This window comes from Salvia splendens, chromosome 2 (genome assembly GCF_004379255.2).
Source record: "Salvia splendens isolate huo1 chromosome 2, SspV2, whole genome shotgun sequence".
Classification (NCBI taxonomy): Eukaryota; Viridiplantae; Streptophyta; class Magnoliopsida; order Lamiales; family Lamiaceae; genus Salvia; species Salvia splendens.
Window position 1 is genome coordinate 35,105,204 of NC_056033.1, and position 21,785 is coordinate 35,126,988.

Genomic DNA, 21,785 nt, shown 5'->3' on the forward strand with positions numbered 1-21,785 from the left:
TTGTCTCTCTTATAGTCCGGTGAAATACAGAGAATTGAAATGAGCCAATGTTACAAGTGATAAGTAGAGTGAGATGTAGTTTATTTACTTAATTGGATATAAACCAACATGGTGCGATTGGTTGGTCAGAGTTTGGAACAACAGTATACGCAACTCTGTTCTGAACATTTGAATTCCAAAACAGTATTCCAATTCCCAGTTTTAGGGGATGTGTTTATACTATAAATCTTAAAATACATAGATATAGCAACAAGGTTTCGTGGTGTAGTTGGTTATCACGTCAGTCTAACACACTGAAGGTCTCCGGTTCGAGTCCGGGCGAAGCCAATATTTTTTCCTTTTTGATAAATTCTAGTACTAATATTTCAATAATTTGTTGGTATTCTGTTCCAATGATTTAAAGATGTTCTTTGCTTGCAACGTTTATCTTGAGCCTATATTGGTAGAGCAAAAGATGTTTAGCTATTGTGCTTGTGTATTATTGAGTAAGGTTTAGTTTATGAGATATTAACAACTTCTGAAGTTTATAATCAATTTAAAATGTTCTATTTTTGGGCATCAACCTATATGATTCCTTCTTGTTTCTGCACTTTGAATCGGTTCTCAGTCAATAGTTGTTGGAATAAATCCAGCAAACCCTGATTGGGAATGGAGCATAAATTATTCGTGTTACAGAAAAAGTGATATCAAATTTACTTTCATTGTGGTCTCAACTCAATCCTGTGCTTGTATTTACCGCTCAGAGTCATAAACCCTTTTTCCTCCATCCATCAAAAACAACTTTCCTATATGAGCTATAAAAATGTATCATATCATAAATCATAATGCAGCTTCGACTTGCCTTTCTCACCAAATCTGCTGACTTCGACGTTCCAATGAAAATATATACTTACTATTTAGAGTAATACTAGTAGTTATTGTTTTGCATGTGGAGTCATCTTTAACCGGCATATCAGTTCTATTAGTTTGATTGTCGCTCATGGTCTAAACCGGAGCCGCTATATATTAGTTCGATTGCGGTTCATAATTTTTAGAATCGTATTGGTCCCAAATTTAGAAAAATATTGGGAAAAACACGAAGAATTATTAAAAATATTGATATGAATATAATTGAATACTTATAATTGACGGATAGTATTTATTCTAATATTTTTCTTTATCAGAATCTGTGGATTGCTTAATTTAATATCCAAAACTTTGACTCTAGACTAATATATATCCAATTAATCTCACTTAAAGCGCAAGTTGAATTTCATACAACCAACCGTCAAGTCAAGCTTAGATTACTGTTAAAACATTGACACCCTTTTTTCTTTAGTTTGGCATAATCAATGGAAAAAGATGAAACATAATATATATTTTATTCAAAGGTGATGCAATATACGTTAGCTATAGAAATACATACAGGTGGTGAAATGCTCAAATTTGTTTGCATATGTATTAAAGAAATAGTATTATTTTTTTTAACATGGGAAATGCCGGAAATGGTAGTTAAAATTTGGTGATTCACTTTGTTATAATAATAATAATTACGAAATTTCCTAGTTATCCTAGCTATTATTATATTCAAATTAGGGCCATTAAGATATGTTAATTTTCCCTCCTTTGACAACTAATGTTTGTAATATTGTGGTTCTCGGCTAGTCGCTTTCATGACACAAGACGCTCATTTTATTTCGTGATCATAAAATATCATATTTGCCTAATTCCATTAATGTCATTACCAAAATTCAAGACTAGCTACGGAGTGGTCCTTAGCCTTTGGAATTTTTCAAGCAATTTAAGCTTGCATCACCATTTTTACTTTTTTTTACATAAAAAATGAATTTAGCATACTCATTAAGATTTGTTTTAAACTGATATATACCGCAATTATTGTAACTTTATTGATATTCTTTTCACTTTGTAAATTAAACATCAAAGTAGTGCAGTTGTAGATTTATAAATACGTTTTGGCAGTTTGGCTTACGATTGATACGGTGGATTAAAAAGAACTCTCCAATATTCGTACCCATTTTATGAATCCGTAAAAATGGTAAAATGAGACTATTCTCTTCATTCAAAAAAAATATGTCTAAATACGTAATGATTTGAGTTTTTTTGTAAATTAAATGATTTTTGAGAAAGGTGTAATTAATTGGCCGTTGCGCCTACCAAAGATCAAAATGTACGGCACCACAACTTGATACGCCGCATTCGATGATCGCGCCAAGCCAACTAAAGGCTCCGCAATGATTTGATTACTCAGATAAAAATACAAAAGCAAACACCATCTCTCTTATCTCTCTCTCTCTAGATGAGTGAAATCTGAATCCACACCTCTCCTCTCCCTATCTCTCACCCAATTCTGTTTCAAGGGAACTTTCAGGTTACTTTCTCGCTTTATCTCTCTCTATTAGCTCCCGATCATACTGTCTCATGCAGTTTTTTTTATGCTTGATGAATTTAATTTAACTGATTGCAAGGATAATTTATCCGTTTTATATATCGGTTGGTTTTAGTTTAATTTGTTCTTCATTTGACTTTGAGGTTTGGCGTTCATCATCATAATGTACTTTTGAACTCGCAATTTTACACTTTTACTGCTAGATTATGATGAAATTCTGCACTTTTCTTGTTATAATTGGTAATCAATTGAAATGAAGCAGCTTTAGTAACGGATTCTGCGAAGAAAGTTCTTGTTGCGTGTGATGTCAGTTTCCTCTGATAATGATTTTCGGTTTGTTGTCTTTTGAATGTGATTAACCTCATTGTCCTTTTATAAAAGAAAAAAAAAACACATTTCTTTCATCTTCTTCGCAATCGATCCTTTTCTGATTAACATAGTTATTTTGCCTCCACTTGAATATTGTTTTGACCATTTAATTGGGCGAGATTTCAACTCAAATATGATTTATTATTCAAATTTGCAGGATGAAAAATGGCAGTAGCTGAAGCTAGGGCAGTTTTGCACAGGACAGCTAACCGATGCATGGTGCAAGAAGATGCAAAACGAGCTCCAAAATTCGCTTATTGCTCGACAATACCTACTTCTGTGAAACAGGCTGATACTGTCTCTAGTGCATCCAGAGGCCTAGATGTTCCCAATGGAGTGACCATACCTTTTAATCTAAATCTTTCATTTATAAATTTATCCCCCAATTCGAAATGGTGGCTGCAACCGCAACTAAATTATGGGTATCAGAAGGGTTCAACAAATCAACAGTTTACATCTTCAGAATGTAGTATGGATATCTGGCAAAAGCACGAAATCTCTGGAGCTTTAGCAAGGAATGAGGATAATCAGGGTAGAAATATGGTAACTGGTGACAAGTTAGAGTTTGGAATTAAAGAGGATGATAGAGAAGTACATGTTAAAGATCTTGGTCCTAAGGTTCCAAAACATGCTGATGAGATATCTTTTGATCCCAAGTCGCGGATAGGGGCTGGAAAAAATGCTCCTTGGTGGCGAACTGCGGATACTGATGAATTGGCTTTGTTGGTTGCACAAAGGTCGCTTGACTATATAGAGAATTGTGACCTTCCCATGCCTCAGAACACTAATGTGAAGAAGGATGTGGATGTAAAGCTATCCTGTTTTTGCCATGATGGAAGTGCCTGTGACAAACATTTTGTGTTAGCAGAGGGTCAATCAGAAAACAGTACAGAGAAGCTCTTTAGGTAATTTGCTCGGCTCCTTTTCTTTAATTGTTCTTAGCCTGCTACATTGAACATTTCATGAGAACATTGTGTTTTTGACAACATCTGTAGTCTTTCTATGTTCGTTTTGGTAGTGTGGACAAATCGTTAACAGTTTCTGTTTGTGGAAGTTAATCATGTTAAATACGTAAAAATAAAAAATAAAAAATGCACCAGAAAAATTTATTATATTTGGCATGTGGCTCCATGATTTTAGGCTAAACTTATCTCAACTAGAACTCCACTTATGTTTTTACCTTAAAAACAGTGATATCCCGACTATTGAAACAACGATTGAGAATGACCAGAGCAAGGCCCAACTGATGGAAGCCCTATGTCACTCCCAGACTCGTGCAAGAGAAGCCGAGAGGGCAGCAAAACAAGCCTGTGCAGAGAAAGAGCATGTGGTCAAGCTTGTATTTAGGCAAGCATCTCAGCTGTTTGCCTATAAACAGTGGCTCCGAATCGAGGGCATGTATCTCCAGTTCCTGAACAGCTCAAGCCAGTCAATGGTACCTATGTTACCTTGGGCACCTCAAATAACTAAGAAGGCACAGACGGCCAGAGACATGACTTCCAGTAGAAAACGCGCCAAAAATTCAAGCTCTCGGCATGAAGCTTGCAAGTGTACAGTTGCTTTCACCATAGGACTAGGACTAGCTGGTGCTGGATTCTTGCTGGGATGGTCCATTGCGTGGATGTTTCCGAGTTGGTGATAAAGATGTGCAGTCTGTATATCATCTACTGCAGCTTGAGAATTTTGTGGTTATTGTGCGCTTGTGGGATGTTCATAGAACTGCATTTCCCCTTTTTCTTGTACGTGATTAAGTGTATTGCCTTCAATTTCAGTTTTCTGGTCTTTGAGTAGTCCTACTTTTTGTAGCAATGTTGTAAATATGATCTTGATGGAACTTCGGTAAATACTTGCAATAATATTGGGCTAAGGGATGGAGTTATAGCATTTTGTGGCTTTTAATAGAAAAAATATCTAAGAATATGATAGGATTTATGTGATTCATCAAAATTTTCTACCGATACCTTGAGGTGAAGTGGTAAACCGTAAAACGATTGGGATTTGTGGGGTTCTAGAAATGGTAGCTATACCATCCCTTATATTTTAGCACGTTTACAAAAATTAATCATTTTTCATTTACAGACATTACTCCATAATACTAGTATAATACTATTCTCATATGATACAAGTTATTTTTTATGGGCTTAAGTAATCAGCAAATTTAGCTGGCCCATCTTATGATCTAACCCGACCCAGCTTTACTGAATACCGAAGCTATTCACACACGCGCACGCAGAAACGGAACACCCCACACACACGCATACGCACAGCCAGTGGGAGAGAGATCCTGAAATTGGAAAGATGCCGGTGATGGATAAGCTGAAGATTTTCGTTGTACAAGAGCCTGTTGTTGCGGCTTCTTGCCTCATCGCTGGCGTTGGTCTGTATTTCTATTCTTCATACCTGTCTTTGCACCTTCATCTTGATGCCAGCTTTATTTGTTTTCACGCGATCCGAATTTCATTGCTGAAGCCGGATTTCATTATGCTCACATACTGTTGGTTTCTGAGTTTTGTTTAAATGCCAATGCATTAGTGCAATTACATTGAGTTAGAGCTATCGGATTTGGAATTGCCGAGTCAATCTTCTTCAATTGAGATGTATTGGCTATTTTTTGTTCGCAATCACTAGAGGTCCTAATTCCAGCTTGAGATCATTATTGATTGTTACAAAATTATTTTTGGAATTTGGATCAATGGTTTTTCTTTAGTAACATACAAATTAGGGCAAAGTTCAAGCCTAAATTACTTTGATGCACTAGAATTTTGAATGGTAGATTGGACATATGCTCAATAGCCAATACCGTATTGCTCCAGAAATGGGGGAAATTATAACGGTTTTATTTTTCCACCCGGGTGGGGGGGGGGGGATAATAAGGTTGGATTGTTTGGGATGCTGTTATGTGAAAACCCATGGGTTTGTACTCAACAGATGGCGCTGTGAATGAGCATTTGGTTTATATTTTTTTATCATTAAGTCGTTGAGTGTAGCATTTTAATGGAATGTGATAGTAAAGCCACAATCTTGCTTTTAAGAGATAATGGTTCGTGAGATATCTTGGTGTGTTGATTATCTCTTGCTCCATGTTTGAAAGAATGTCGCAAACATCGTTGTAATACTAGTAAATTGATTATCTCTTTATCCATGTTTGAAAAGAATGTTACAAACATCCTAGCAACAGTTTCTGTCCTCTTGTTTTGTGAAAAAACGATACAGGACTCTTCCTTCCTGCTGTTGTGAGGCCTATATTGGATTCCTATGGCACATCTAACCAAGGGCCCAAGACTTGTATGAGTGATGTAAGTGATACATTGCACTAGGCGCCCTTTTCTCATTTTTATGTGCAGTTAGTTTCAGCATTAATATGGGCATAGACATTTTGTGGCCAGCATGATTTTCATGGATCACTTGATTTCATCTGTTACCAGCTTACCATGCTTCAGATTATCGTTGAATAGCCTAATAAACCAGTCTTGTTCCTGCTTTCTGTATACTACAGATCCACTTTGTTCAGCTCTGTATTGCTGCAGTCATTTCCCCTACCTAGCACATGGAACCATCTAAAACAAATTAGTAGAAAAGTCGAGGCTTAATGCACATCATCTATGCCCCTCAACTGCTCTCTTTGGGCATCATCGTGCTTCTACTCTTTTCAGCTTCGCTGTTGATCTCCCATCTTAACACTTAGATAGTCAATGCCTCTTTCGATAATAGATTAAATACTAGTAGTATATAACTCACAATGATTTCATGTTTCTAAAATTATTTCTTATTCGTTGGCAAGTACATAGGTTTGAACTCTCTTGTGTTTCTCAATCTGCAGATAGTTGCTACTATGATTGAGAAGAAGAGATAAACGTCAGATTGGGCAATTTTTCTTTTATTATGCAGCTTCTTGAGAATAAATTTTAACCCAAATCTCCATCTTCCATAAATGTATCTTTTGCATTCTACTTTGTAAAAGGACGAGAAGACTTATATGCTACTCCTAGCATAGACATTGTCACATGTAACAAATTTACGAAGTTTCAGTCACATAATTGTTGTATGGTATTTTATTTTTCATTGAAATTTTCTGGTTCTTGCTGCCACTAGCCATTTCTTTGGTTGGAAATCTTGTGTTGCTTTTTAATGTGAAATCATAACATATTGACTGACCCATTATAGGATGTGAGATGATTATGCTAAACAACTTTCTCATTTTTTATGATTTTTTTTTCACCGGCCTATCAAATGTGACAAACTGTATTCACTTTTGGATTAAAGCCGTTTTCTACCCTTATTTTAATTTGTTGCTCTGGAAATAAAGGACCAGAAACAGCAATTAACATTATATTTTTCTTCGCTACATTGCAAAGCTGTGGTAATAGTTTATACGCGACTGAGAATATTGGGGTATGAAAAGCAATATACATCACAAGCATGAACATTAGTTCGAAACAGAGAGTTTCAAACTTTTTTCTTCTCTGTTTTTTTGTTCAAAATACTAAATTTTGCAAGTGATTTATGATACATTATCAACCCTTGAATGCCGACCTTCTTTATTTGATTTCCTGCTGCCTTTCCAGTGCATGACTTGCTTTAAGCCATGGCAAATACTAGTCTGCAAACAAGCACACCACCATTACATAATGAATATTATACTCCTATCAAAAAAGAAACAAAAACAATAAAAGCCCCATACCCACTGTTTCTTCTCTTCTTTCAAATCCTACAACAGTATTTCACAGCTTGCCCCTGTGATTTGCAGAAATCTGCCTACCCTTGATAATTTATGGACCATATTTTCAACATTTTTGGTAATTTCTGTGGAAAATTTAAGGTTTTAACATTATAGTCAGGGTCCCCTCTTTACTCTTCCACATGGCAATATTAATTCTTCCAACTATATGCCAAAATATAATGATACTAGTCATAAATCACATTGACAACTATAATTATGGCAACATATATATCCATAAACCATAAAATAAAAACCACTATTCTACTCTCCCTATATAAATTTACATCTCATAGTATAAAAATCACAATTCTCTCAAGCAGTAAAACGAGTGGGCACATTGGAACACTAATCATCCTTTAGGAACATAAGTAGTTTCTAGAACTTATATTTACAGTCTTACAAAAACAATATTATTAATAGGATAATAAATAAATTAAAAAAAAAGAAATTACCCATAATTGAGAAGGCTTTGCATGAGATAGATTGGAGAAGCTTCCGTTTCTGGTGATTTTGACTCCACAGTTATTAGTAAACAAATCCTCACTGTTGCAGCTGCTAACCGTGGAAGGAGAGAACCGGCAACTACCGCCGTCGGCGACCTCCTTCTTACCGCCCTTGAATTTACCAAAAAGCCCTCTGGCCTTGCCGCTCTTCTTGGCGCCGAGCAGGGAGGCGGCCTCGGGGCTGACCAAGGAGTCGTGGCCGTCTCGGAAGAATCTGAAGGAGGAGAATTTGGGGCGGCCGACGCTGTAGGGCCCGTCGAGGACGGTGGTGGGGGAGGGCGTTTTCGTAAATTTGTCGGCCGGGTTCATACATGGAGGGAGCTCTAATGATTTCGCGGGTTTGGGTCGGGCGATGATGATGTCGGAGCATGGCCGGGGCTTCCCGGGCTGCTCCTCCCATTTGAATGGGACGGTGGCCGACGCTTGGAACGGCGGCGTTGATGGATGCTCCGGCGAATCGGGTATCTCTGCAAATGGAAGCTTTAGTGTGGGAAATTTTGGCTCGTTTTCACTGTCTTCTCCCATAATTTTTGTTTGTGATAATGAGAGAGAAAAGAAAGAGTGAGAAGTTGGAGTTTTTTTTAAGTGGAAATGGAGTTTGATGTGGAAAAGAGGGGTGATATATTGTGCTTCACTTTGACTTTACATTGTAGAATCTCATTTATGGTATTTTATATTACGAAAATTTTCTGGAGATCAAGTTATAAACGTTGTGGTTGTATTTTCTTAATACTAGTACAATGATACAATGGAATGGAAGGGATATTTGAGATGTATTTAATGATAATGAGTGATTTTCTTTATCTCTCTTCTCATCTAATTAGCCTATTAAGGGGTATTGGTTGTTATGAATGACTCATTATCAGTATGATTATTTATCTAGGAATAAGTAACATGATTCAATCTTATGAACCAAATCAAATAGGAGTATATATATAATAATGAGATATAATTTTTTGAAGCAAACGAGTCATTAATGTACTGCTATAGTTTAGAAATATTGAAATGTCATAAAATATAATTATACATATTTTTCTAATTGGTGAAAAAAGCATCGCTTATGATTGAAAATAGGCAGGAAATTCCACACATTATGATCCAACAATACATCTGTAGCTTACACACGATTGCCCCTATACTGTGTTTACAATTGGTCTCATCCTTTTTCAAATTACAAATATTGATATTTTTACTCTTAAGTCTCTAATTCATCATAGTATATCGTGAATTATGGATCACTATTAGTGTCGGAATCACTATGGATGGGAGGGGTAGGGATGTCAATCGGGCTGGCCCATCGGGTTTCGGGTCAACCCTACTCGGGCTGCGGGTCAATCGGGTGCGGGCTAATCGGGTTGAGATTTTTTTTGGTTATAAAAGTTCAACCCTAACCCTAAACGCTCGGGTTTCGGGCTGGCCCAGAGGGTTAATCGGGTTGCTACCTATAAAATTAACATGCGATCAATCCAATAAATAATGACGAAAATTAGTTATATTTATAAAATATAAATATTTAATTATGATAAATTTGAGACATATACTTATACTTAAACTCAAACACAAACAAGATCAAATACTAATATTTGAGATTTGTGTAAAATAAAAACATAAATTTTAATATTTTAAAGCATGTTTTAAAATATTTTTATAAATTTAAATATTTATTAATGAATTAGAAGTTTCTAATTTATTTATTTATTATTATATTAATAAAATTTTAATATATCATTTATATATTTAATATAAAATTGAATGTTATTTTTTTAGTTATCTATATTATAAAAATAATCAATGAAATTGTCCAATTAGGAGTCAAAAAAATAGAACAATAGAAATTTAATCGGGTTTTCGGGCCAGCCCATCGGGTTTTCGGGCCTGACCCTAACAAGCTGCGGGTTAATCGGGTGCGGGCTAATCGGGTTGTAATTTTATCGGGCTAGAAATTTTCAACCTTAACCCTATAAATTTGGCAGGTTATTCGGGTCAGCCCACGGGTTATGGGCTGCATTGACATCCCTAGGGAGGGGGCTTAGCTTAAGCCCAACAATATTATTATAAAATTGTGGAATTGTTTGTATGTGTGAATTAAAAAGCAAAAAATCAAAAAAATAAATCATAGAAAAATTGACTTATCCAAATCTTGCACTTAAAATTCAGAAAATGTAGTAACCGCCAATAACACTAGTGTGTCCTCCAATGTTGCAATAATTAAGAATCTGATGATTTTGTGCAATAGTTAATAGAATGTAATGAGCTCTTGTGAAGTAGTACTATGATTAGTGGTGTTAGTAATAGTAGTACTCCATATAATATGAGACATGATATGCATAGGATTCTATAGTAGGGATAACGAATGTCAGTTAATCAATCCGTATCACTTGGATGTTATCTGCCCATCAACATAATTCATCCGACAACATTTGCACTTTATGGAATTTTTGTTTTCTTTTCTGTGTTTTATTATAAATTAATTGAAAATTCTTAGTTAGTATTTTCTACATTGATGAATATATGCCTCGTAGCTATTTTAGAACTCAAAAAAACTTTAATGGGGAACGAAAGTGAAAGGATGTTGACTGTAAAAGTGACAAGATAACAGCCTTTGATGTTCAATTTCAATTTTTCAAATTAAAGATTGAAATAAAATACATACAAAGAGAAAAATGGCAGTAAAGCAGACGAACGATGCAATCTTTTCTCGGTCTTCCCTTTTTTTGGCCTTTTAGGTTTCACACATAGAGATTATATCAATTATCAAATAAATGAACACAATTTTGTCATTCCTCATATTTTGATCATCTAATAATAAATGTGTTGGTGACGTGGTGTATATATACATTATACAGAGCCAACGCAAAGGAAATATTAGTAACATTTATATTTTCTAAAATTTATTCGAGAATATATAATTTTCATTGAGACTTTAACATGAAATTTGGTTCTATAAAAAAAAAAAAAAAATAGATTTAAAGGAGCTTAAGTCCTTCCTCATTCCATTTGTCTCTTAAGGTAGCTCACGTTTTACAAATCAAATCAATTTATGACAATACTTACATCTGATACAATTCAAAACTTAAACAACAATTTGTTTGAACTCGATGTGATAATAGACATTTTAGTCACTTGCCTCGCCTAATTAATCATGACGAGATTATAATGGAAACAAAGAAATTATAATGTCTAGGGCACGTTTACTAATACAATTTTGATTGATTTAACGCATAAAACGCCAAAAATGTGACCCACAATTATTACCCTTCAATTCCTTAGTCAAAAATGATTTTCATCTCACGTGAATATGACTTGCACTTTAATCATCCTTTTCTCTTGTAGTTGTGGTGATTTAAACAGTTTGATGCGCACATTTTTAGAGAGGCCATAGATAAGTGAACCAGAATTATTGAAAATACATTTGGACTTTACCTTATATGGGCTCAGCTCAACTTCAACCCTCTACACAGAAAATAGGCCCATTTCTTTTGAGAGTTTCAAAGTAGTTTACACTAAGGAAGAATTTATTTAATGGGCCATTAAATTAATAAAAACGAGTAACTTTTAGTACTCCATATGTCAAGAAAGTAAAATGAAAATTAATTGGATGACAATTAACTAAAAAAAACTAGCCTATGATATTCACTAGGATCTATGGTTCCGATTGTTAATGATACCAAGATCCATTAAATGGCACCAGAGTCCACAACAGGTCATTTATTTTATTTCTTACTATCTTTTTTTAACTGCAAGTTCAATTATTTTATTTCGCAGAACCAAAGTTCTCATTTATAGGGATAATTGTGAAATATCATGAGTTCATTCAAATTCTTGTATATTCCATAATTTTTCTTGATTTTAATTATACTCCATACCAAAAATTAGAATCATATTCTTAGATATCATATTCCTTAAGAAAAGTATCAAACACATCCTAATGCACATAACCACACTCTGTCACATTTACAAGTCAAAGTCTTTATAAAATGAGTAACATAAATAGAACAAAATACAAGTAAACAATCTATCACAATCTATCTCCAAACCCCATTATAATGATTTAGACCAATCAAGCAATATTGATCACATTTACTCTTTTATTTCCATCACAATTCACAAGTAATCAAAAAATTAGAGAGGGGTGTTACACATAAATTTTATACCAAAACCAACACACAATCTATAATGCTGAACTGTAGATTGAACAATAACAAACATTGCATTTAAAATTCAAGAGTCATCTTGTATTCAAAGCAGTTTCTTTCATAAATACGGAACTTCCATCACTTCTACTCCACTAACCTGCTTCAGCTAATGCTAACATAGCAAGCTCTCGAAACAAAAAAACAAAAATGATCATCGCGCGCCTAGCCTACCTCGTTGTATATCCTGAATCTAGAGGTTTATTATATAAAAAAATGTGGTTGGAGAGGATATACAAACTTCAAGCTTCGGACTTAGGCTGCGATTCTGAGCTTATGATTGTGGCTTCACCGTCTATGGGTGATGCAGGAAGCTTGCACACCGCGCTCATCTTCTTCACTTCGTCACTAGAGTATATGCAAATCTTTTTAGCCATCTTACAGAATTCCCTGCAAAAGTATATATGTTAAACTTGATCATGAAAGAATTGAAGTGATTGATTTCCAAAGAGATGCAATGAATGAACGTACTGCCACGGATCATCTCCCACAAGCATCATGTCACCCTCATTGTCAGTGTACACCACCTCCCATTTGTTGCGAGGGCGAAGCTCTCCCTTGATATCAAACATGCTCTCCAGTTCCTCGATGAGATCATCATAGCCACAGAAAGCAGACAAGTCCATACCACGCCCTACAACATTTCCTTGCATTTGAACCTGATGGGATACGTAGAGGCCGTCAGAACTAAATTGTTAATGCACTTCCTGTAGTTCGTTAATCAGGGTGAAGTTACCTTGATCCGAGTTCTTGGTGACGAAACCAGCTATCCCTGAGTATCAATTGGAGGGGCCTCCATTTGAGCATCCTTTCCCTCTTTTGATGAAGCCAAAAGGTCCACGCCTTGTTTATCGTCAGTTTCAGGGCTCTTAGTGCTTGGACGAGGCAAATGCGCTTCCTTTTCCAACAGAGGGGAGATTTTGTTCGAGTTGTTCCTCAAATCAAAGCCAAATAAACGGCATGCAGGTGCGTTTTCTAACTTTTTTATCTGGTCCAGACATTTCCTTGTCCTTGATGCGATGGGAGAGTTACAAAGTGCAGATTGTAACAAAATGCTTTTGCCAGCTCTGGATTCTCGGGACAAACTCAGAGAGGTATTCACAGTTAATAGAGACAACAATGCTCTGCCAGAACGTGGTGCAGAACTCGGGAGGCTGCCATTAAGGTCTTTCTGCTTAGGAGGCCGGAGGACTTGCTTTTTGATTTTCGTTGCTGGCTGTGATGTCTCAACAGGCGAAGGTACAAAAGGCTCGATCTCCCAGGGAGAGACTCTGTCTGGCCGCGGTATAGTTGCTGGTTCATCCCATTGCACCTGATAGAGAAATTTATGCCAGTGAAATTTATTTCATTTTGCTCACGCAATAAGCTATCATTCGGAAATTGAAAGCCACCTTGAGCGAACGCCATGCAGATTCCGTCCACTGTGAAGAGCAGTCTCCAACTCCAACGATAGTGCCAGTGAACCTGTAAAGATGTAGTTTTCTACCATTCATATCCGATCAATTAAGCTGTGAAAAACAGAACTATAAGCACCTTCTCTCAGGTAAATCTTCTCCTTCAAATCTCATTTGGAAATGCATGCCAACCGCAAATTCATGTTTAATCGCCTCTAAGTACTTATTTATCCCGATAACGAACTGAGTTGTCCTGGTCATACAGTACACGAGATGACACTTGAACCTCAGAAAGATGCAGCAGAAAATTAAGTGGATGCAAAAAAAAATACCGTGGCTTGTAGTAGACTGCGAGCAAGGTGTGCGTTGAAAGAGCATGTGATGCAGATGCAAGAACACCAAGAAGCATGCTTTGACTGGAGATGACAGCGGGTGGCATAGAGCTCTGACGTCGAGCAAGGTGGCGTGTCCCAACACGCAGCTCCCCATTTTCACCCCTGTAATTCAGAGTTCATATTCAAATGTTAATAGTGAGGCAGCATTTGATAGGGCATAACTGTAAGCACGTATGTAATAAAGGAAAATGAAAAGAATACCTTACGAAAATAAAACAATCGCCAGCAACCAATTTCTTTGAGGTGACAAACGTGCTCCATCCAGTTGTAAGTAAGTGTCTCCTCGGTTGACCTGACGAGATGCAATTTGGAGCTCAAATAAGGGTTATATATACGCAGTTTCTTAAGAACATAACCGCCACGTTTGTCATCAAACTGAAAACAAAGGGAACTAAAGAAAGTGAAATGCAAGTGTGCATGTAGAGTTATTACCTCTGAATATGTGCTTGAAATGCCACTCGTGCCCCTGTAGATCTTTGGCAACCAAATCCTGGGTTGGGGTTGGTTGGCTCATATCCTTGGAATCAGAATAGCTTTCAATATTATGATAGAGTATAATCTTAATATATCTCACTGTGTTTTCTTTCTATGACTAATACATCTGCTAGCAATATCTTCCTGGTTTCAAACTCATGCAATTCACGTATAAACACCACATGAAGATTTACTCACCAATGGAGGGAGGCATTCGTTCGCATGCTTCCTAAGCACAGAGAAACCCCCATGTGTGCTTGTGTCGGAAGCTGTCAGAATCTTAGAAAATGACCGAATAGACGGCTTTGGTGGATCAGGAGGGGGTGCATACGGATTCCGGGGCTTAGTTTGCTACAAGAATGCACGTGCAATAACCACAGACATTAAACATAGAGTACATTCAAGAACCAATAAATTCATTAACATAACATAGGCTTACATCTGTATGGGGAAGTAAATTGATACGAGCATAAACTTCATCTGTATCTGGCTCAGCCTATTCATTCAAACCACCATATAACATATGTCAATTTTGAGACAAAACTGACCTACCAACAGAAAAACAGTACCATCATATGAATGTGAGCAACACGACAAAGGATCTTTGTAGGGAGATTGTAGTGAGGGATATGCTGATCCAGTTCCTGATTGGTTGATGCCTCTAACTGTAGAGTAATACACTTGTTAACCAATTGCAGTGAAGACAAATGAAATATTCGGAGACAGGGAGGCTTACTTGTTCCAAGTGACCTTGAGGAAAGTAGTAAACATTGTCTTCCACATCAGGAACATCCACCAAAGGCCCTGCACATGCCTTCCATAATGCACCGTACAGAGCTTGACTTGCCGCACCTACCAAAGATTGATCAAATAAGTCCAATAATTGAAATTCAAATATCCCTTTTCATCACTTTTAATGTAGTATTCAATTCTTGACATGAGGCCAAAACCAAATGTCAAGAACATAGAGCACTTTCAACTTAAAAAAACAAGCATTTAACTAAAGACTATTTGCTTCTTCCAAATTCTTGATTATTGTGGAACAAAGCATGAAGGCTGCATGAACATTGAAAACTGAATAAAACAACACAAAAACAAAAAGACTGAAACATGTGTATATGATTATAATAATAATACTATAATAGAGAAATAAATTGACAGAAACCAGCCCAGAATCAAAATTATGGCATACAACATAAAATTTGCAAGCTTTCATTTTTAGTAGGGGAGGAAAAAAATGTAAAATCCCAAAAAAGGAAATGAAAAATTTTCCTCACCACGTTCTTCAGAGGCTCCTTTTATCAGGCCATCAGCATGCGCCATTGAAAAGAAAGGGGGAAAAGATGAAAGTTGAAGTAGTGAAAGAGATGAGCACACACATAGAGAGATAAAACAAGTGAGGGTGTATGCTTGAAGAAGAAACATATAAATAGAAAGAAAAAAAAGGTATTTTCCCTCACTCTCAACCTACCCCGTTTAACACCATCATCAATGAATAATTCAGCAGTAATTTTCCATCGTAATTGACATACAAAAAACACTTAATGAATCCCCCTTTTCAATGCATCTCTATCTCTCTCCCCTTTAATGTGTGTGTGCAGGTGCAGCTCTGTCTGTCTAACAGCTTTGGAGGGGTGCAACAAATGCTGTGTGTTTGTGGGTAATGGATGCACGAATTCAGCTCATTTTCTCTCACTTTTCAGTTACAAAACCGCTCTTGCCTTTTCTCTCTTCACTAAACAATACCACAAGCCTCTCTTTTTCCTCACCCTTTTCTCTCCTTCTGCAATTTTCACAATAACACATGTTTCTTCCACTTTAATAACATTGAGTTAGATATTAACCTGGGTTGATTAGCATTAGAAAATCCAATAAAAAGAGTAATTTCCCATACATTATGCATGCACTTAACAATAATAATAATGTTTTGTTTAAAGTTTTAACACGTCCTATTATCTTATTTTTAAATTCATTAAAATTTTAAATTCATATGTTAATAAGAAATGGAAAACAATTAAAAACGGGAAATAATAATATTTAGTAAATTATATTTCAAATTCGCGTAAAAATTGTTGCAAATTTTATTAGTTAAATGCATCTATTGATATTAAAAACTGCGGATCGAAAAGAAAATGAAAATGAGAAAACTATGGTCGGGAAAGTTATAAGGCAATTGGAAATTTTATTTTATTACATTGGAAAAATCCGTTTTAATAGTATGGTAAAAATAATAAATTGTTGTAAAAGCATCTTCTTTTGTATCAGTAGAATGCATTAATTGATATTATAAATTGCGGCTCGAAAAGAAAAGGAAAATGTGAAAACCGTGGTCGGAACTAAAGCCATTGTAATTATTATTTTATACATTGGAAAAATTCGTTTTATTAGTAATAAGCTTGGACTGTAAAAATAATAACTAATTTTTTTTAAAAAAAAAGAGTTAATTAGTTATTTATCAAAATTCTATTTATTCAATGACTAGAGTTGAACACAAATATATAACCAAAAAATGTAGAATAGAAATTTGTCTATTTGAATCAAATTTTCAAGAGTATCATTCAAGACTCATTAAAATTACTATTGCTCAACGGAAAAATAAGAGATTTGATTTGAGGTCATTGGGATTGGGATAAGCAAACGGGAAACTTTTGTCATTTGTGGATCACTCGGATAAACACACTAACTCGAGAAAAGAGAGTATCTTATAGTTATAGTAAATTAATATATATGATTATATAAAAAGGTGACGTGCGCCGCAGTAACATAGCTCATGAACCTCCCTTGCGGCTCGAGCCATCAGCCCTTTCCTCTGCAGTGGCTGCACCCGGCAGCCATGCCCCCCAATGCCTGTCGCTCCCTCGCTCTTACATTAATATTATTTATTTCTTTTTGGTTTAATATTATTTATTTATTTTCCTTCCATTTATTTGTTTTGGTGAAGTGATTATTTTTTTTCTTATGAGAGGAAAATAGTTATGTTGACATTATTCAACTTCGATAATAAATTGAGAAATACAAAAGTATTCAAATTAAATACGTAAATAAATGCAATCGACAAAATATAACTGACTATGTTGGTGAGTAAAAGGAAATGCAGTATCGATATATGAATTTAATATATACTTTTTACTAAAATATGTGTTCAAAAGTCAAATCATATAGTATATCGCTAACGTATAAAAACAAAAATCAAACCAATGTCGTCACGAGGCAGATTGTCATAAAGGAGGTTTCAAATTAAGCTTCTTTACTTATTCAACCATATATCATACGTACAAAATTCAACAACGCAATTGATTTTACATTACCAGAATAACGAGGATGATATTTATTGACTTATTGTAAAATTTACATAAATATATTATTGATTGCAAAGTCATCTTCAAAATTTCATCATAATTTTCTATAATTCTCTTTTCTCTTGTCTATGATTTCACCAAATATTACCATTTTATTAACGTTGTTTCTCTTTTTTTGTTTTTTCATTTTTCCTATCTTCCATTTCATTCCAAAATCATCTATAAAAACTCAATTCATTACATAATTTTATTCACACCAAAAAAATAATTTCTCACTCATTTTTTTCTCTAAACATTTTCATTTGCATTCTAAAAATTAAATAATGTAATTTGTAATATAATTTTAAGTTTATAGTATTTTCATTATGTAACTTTTATTTTTAGGAATTTGTAATGTAATTTTTATTTTCTAATAAAATTTTATTAATGAAATGTTGTGTTACTAATTGTATTTTTAAATTAAAGAAATGAAATAGTGAGACCAATGAAAAGGGAAGGGAAGAAAACTGATGGTTAAGAGATGAATGGTTGTCGTTGTTGTATCTTGAATAAGGGATGGGGTAAAAAGTGATGTGGACCATGAATAATGAAGGGAAAAGATGGTTAAGGCCGACTATTGTGGATGGTCTAATGAGATTTCAACTTTGGTATTCACGTAATAGAATATTATTAGTTGCCACAACAAAATCCACAAAAAATTTCTGATTTGCTCGCACTCATCAAATGACGAAATTTTTTGGTGAAATTGTGTTTATATAACAACCAATAAGGCCATCCGCAATGGGCGGACGATGGCACGCCCGATGGCGCGCATCGTCCGCGCCATCGATCGTCCGCGCCCATTGCGGATACGGACGATAGGTCGCGGACGATCGTCGCGGCCGATACTAAGGGCGCGGAGGATGGCGCGCCCGATGCCTATCGTCCGCGCCATCGTCCGCCCCATTGTGGCGTACACGGACGATGGCTGCGGACGATAGGCATCGGGCGCGCCATCGTCCTCCCCATTGTGGCGTACACGGACGATAGGTCGCGGACGATGGCACGCGGTTTGGTTGTTTTATAAATAGAGTTCATTCGTTTTACATTTCATTTCACAATTTCACTTTCGAAACTTACATTTACATAATTACTACGAAATGGCTTCAAGTCCAAATAGTCCTATGTTTAGTGGAGATGCGCGTTGGCCGGGTACAGAACCCGGCCAATATCGTTCGTTCGACACCAACGCCCAATACGATCCCGATTTCAGTACGGACTCGTATGGGTTGTCGGACATGGAGCCGTCTCCAACCCGACCAGTCGCCCCCTCCCGACGTGACGCCGCAGCGGCCGATCCCGACCCCGCCGCGACCGCTTCCGCCCCAGCCAAAAAGAAGCGGAACCGGCAGCGGGCGCAGAAGTTGCCGCCTCCCGGTGATTGCGATGAGTACGCCCCCGGTCGTACAAACTACACCGACGAGGAAACTCTCATTTTGGCCCGGTGTTGGGTAGATATATCGGAAGATCCGATATTCGCGAACAACCAGAGGCAGTTCGCGTACTGGGAGCGCATCGCCGACCTCTACAATGCGGCCAAGCCGCCGAACGCGTACAAGCGCAAGCGTGAGCAACTCCGCAAGCACTGGGATCAAGTGAAGAAGCAAGTGAACTTGTACGCGGCGGAGTTCGAGAAGTGCGCGCGGGCACAGGGGAGCGGCGAGAGCTGGGAAGACGTGCGTGCTAAAGCGATATTGTCGTACCGGTCGATGTTCGGCGAGTTCAAGCACGAGGCCATCTGGACGCTTTTGAGGGACAAGCAGAAATTCCAAGGTGGAATTCTGCACACTAGTGCGCCAAAGAGGATGAAGACCACCGAAGTTGGTGGTTACACGAGCAGCGGCAGCGGCAATCAACCGGTTGACCTCAACCGGTTGTACGTGGACGACAGCGGTTCCGGCACACCGATGTCCTCCCGACGTCCTCCCGGCGTCAAGGCTGCGAAGGCCAAAGGGAAGGCGGCCGCGACCTCATCCTCGACCGCTGCAACCCCACCTCCGCTCCCGGAAATGCTCCCGCCCCAGGCAGCCGAAGTGTATTCGTCGTTGGCGACAGCGTCGATGGCGAGGACGTTGTTGGAGACGCACAAGGCCCTCAAGAAGTGTACCGACCCCGACGAAGCCGAATACCTCCGGGCATTGATAGATGAACTGCGTCGGAAGTTGGGAATTGCACCGACTTAGTTTTTTTTTTTGTAAGTTGAACGGTGTAACTTCTTTTTTTATTAATGTGTCCCCGTTTGTTATTTCGACCTTTTTATTTACTCGTTATTAATTGTTAGTTGAAAACATTTAAATCAATTAAACAAATAAATAAAATGATGATGTGGCGCGCCATAGGGCGCGCCTTAGGGCGCGCCTTAGGGCGCCCCACTGCAGGTGGGGAGGTAGGAGGATAAAACTGCTGACGTGGCGCGCCATAGGGCGCGCCTTAGGGCGCGCCTTAGGGCGCCCCATTGCTAATGCCCTAAAATCGACGTCATCTCCGGCGAGTTAAACAACACAGTCTATTATTAAAAAAATAAAAATAAAAGCATCATTAGGTTGGAAAACATCTACTCCTATTACATGTAGTAATAATATAACATCTATTAAATAAAAATAAAAACTTTTCATACGTCCCAAATAACTTTTTCTCTCCAATTAAAATATATATTTCTCTTTCTCTTTCCATTTAATACTTACTCATATATTTTATCTCTCTAATTAAACACATTAACCAACAATTCCAAAAATCACGACTAAGAAATATATCATCTTAGCCGGGATGTATGTATTACTCCCTTCATCCCATAAAAATATGTGCATTTAAAATGACACGAGAATTAATACACAATTGGTAAAGTAAGGGAGATGAGGAGAAGGAGAGTTAAGTAGTGTTAGAGCATTCACAGTCGTGCTCTTCACTATTCATGGACTCGGCCTAACTTTTATTCATATTTTATTCTCTATTCTTAACTAACGCACAACATCCACAACCGTGCTCTGCCCCAAGAGCATGCTCTTCACTATTCATGGGTCACACTATTCTATTCTTCAATTTAAAATATAAAATAACTAAAAACAATAAAACTTCATTACAAAAATCCAAAAACGTTATTACAAATTCCTAAAATATTAAAACTTACATAATTTAAATCTTAAAATTTAAGAGTGCATAATTTAAATCCTAAAAATTAAAAAGTAAATTAAATAAATTTACATAATTTAAAACCATAGTTAAAAAAAGAGTGAACTACCCTAATAGTCCCTAATCTTGTCGAAAAATGCATAACTGGTCCTTAAAAAAATTTTATAATAGCATTTTTGGTACGATAAGACTAAAATAACCTCATGCACCAAAAATGTGAATTTTTAATGTGTGAGGGCGTTTTGGACCTTAAATACTAGTATACCACTTTTATAATTTTTGTTACTTAAAATAGTGTATTGTCATTATGTGATTAAAAATAAATACAACTTAAAATAATTTAATTATATTTTATTTATTTTTAAAATTAAATATTATTCATTATAAAACTCAATCTATACGAAAAAAATATCTAATAGTAACTTCTTTTAATAAAAATATTAAAGTGAATTCTAGAAAATTCTTTTTGCATGTGGGATTTATTTTTACTTAAAAAATTAATTAATTTTTTTACATTTGAGAAGGGAAAATATTATAATGAACTATAGTAATTTTTACTTAAAAAATTTTATTTAAATATTTAAATGTTACTATACTTAAGTGAAAAATAAATATTTTAATTATGTTAATTAAAATATAGTATAGTGAACAAATATTTTTTAGTATAAAAAAATTTAAGGGAAATTATATCTAGCATAAATTAAAGTGAACTCTTGCCAGTAACATTTTAATAAATTATTAAAGTAAACTAAAGTAACTTTTTATTATAGAGCTAAATTTATATGTATTCAAGTAATTATTGAAAAAATTTAAGTGAATTATAATTCAAAAGAAAATGTTTTATGTTGTAAAAATATAAATTAACTAGTATTAAAAATGTAAAT

At 36.0% G+C, this 21,785-nt stretch overlaps 2 protein-coding genes, 1 long non-coding RNA gene, 1 other non-coding gene and 1 pseudogene across 5 annotated transcripts; 3 read left to right on the forward strand and 2 right to left on the reverse strand.

Annotated features, from left to right (window-relative positions):
* Positions 1–253: 253 nt before the first annotated feature.
* Positions 254–327, forward strand: TRNAV-AAC. The gene has a single exon. It is a non-coding gene; the product is annotated as a tRNA-Val (tRNA).
* A 1,872-nt stretch (positions 328–2,199) lies between these two features.
* On the forward strand, positions 2,200–4,639 carry LOC121765304. Its single transcript, XM_042161401.1, has 3 exons — positions 2,200–2,368; positions 2,913–3,660; positions 3,947–4,639. The coding sequence occupies exons 2-3, from the start codon at positions 2,921–2,923 to the stop codon at positions 4,392–4,394; spliced, it is 1,188 nt and encodes a 395-aa protein (XP_042017335.1). The 5' UTR covers positions 2,200–2,368; positions 2,913–2,920; the 3' UTR covers positions 4,395–4,639.
* Positions 4,640–4,953: 314 nt separating this feature from the next.
* LOC121765312 lies at positions 4,954–6,843 on the forward strand. Its single transcript, XR_006042814.1, has 3 exons — positions 4,954–5,132; positions 5,969–6,051; positions 6,576–6,843. It is a non-coding gene; the product is annotated as an uncharacterized LOC121765312 (long non-coding RNA).
* A 273-nt stretch (positions 6,844–7,116) lies between these two features.
* On the reverse strand, positions 7,117–8,634 carry LOC121765319 (uncharacterized protein At4g00950-like). 2 transcript variants are annotated; one of them, XR_006042816.1, is made up of 3 exons: positions 7,928–8,634; positions 7,437–7,558; positions 7,117–7,355 (listed from the first exon to the last, which is right to left on the reverse strand). XR_006042816.1 is itself a non-coding variant. In XM_042161417.1 (2 exons), the coding sequence occupies exons 1-2, from the start codon at positions 8,501–8,503 to the stop codon at positions 7,257–7,259; spliced, it is 675 nt and encodes a 224-aa protein (XP_042017351.1). In that variant the 5' UTR covers positions 8,504–8,629; the 3' UTR covers positions 7,117–7,256. The 2 variants fall into 2 exon arrangements, 1 of the variants encoding a protein (XP_042017351.1); XM_042161417.1 differs by lacking the exon at positions 7,437–7,558 and having other exon boundaries at positions 7,928–8,629.
* Positions 8,635–12,188: 3,554 nt separating this feature from the next.
* On the reverse strand, positions 12,189–16,190 carry LOC121765328 (annotated as a pseudogene).
* Between the last annotated feature and the right edge of the window lie 5,595 nt (positions 16,191–21,785).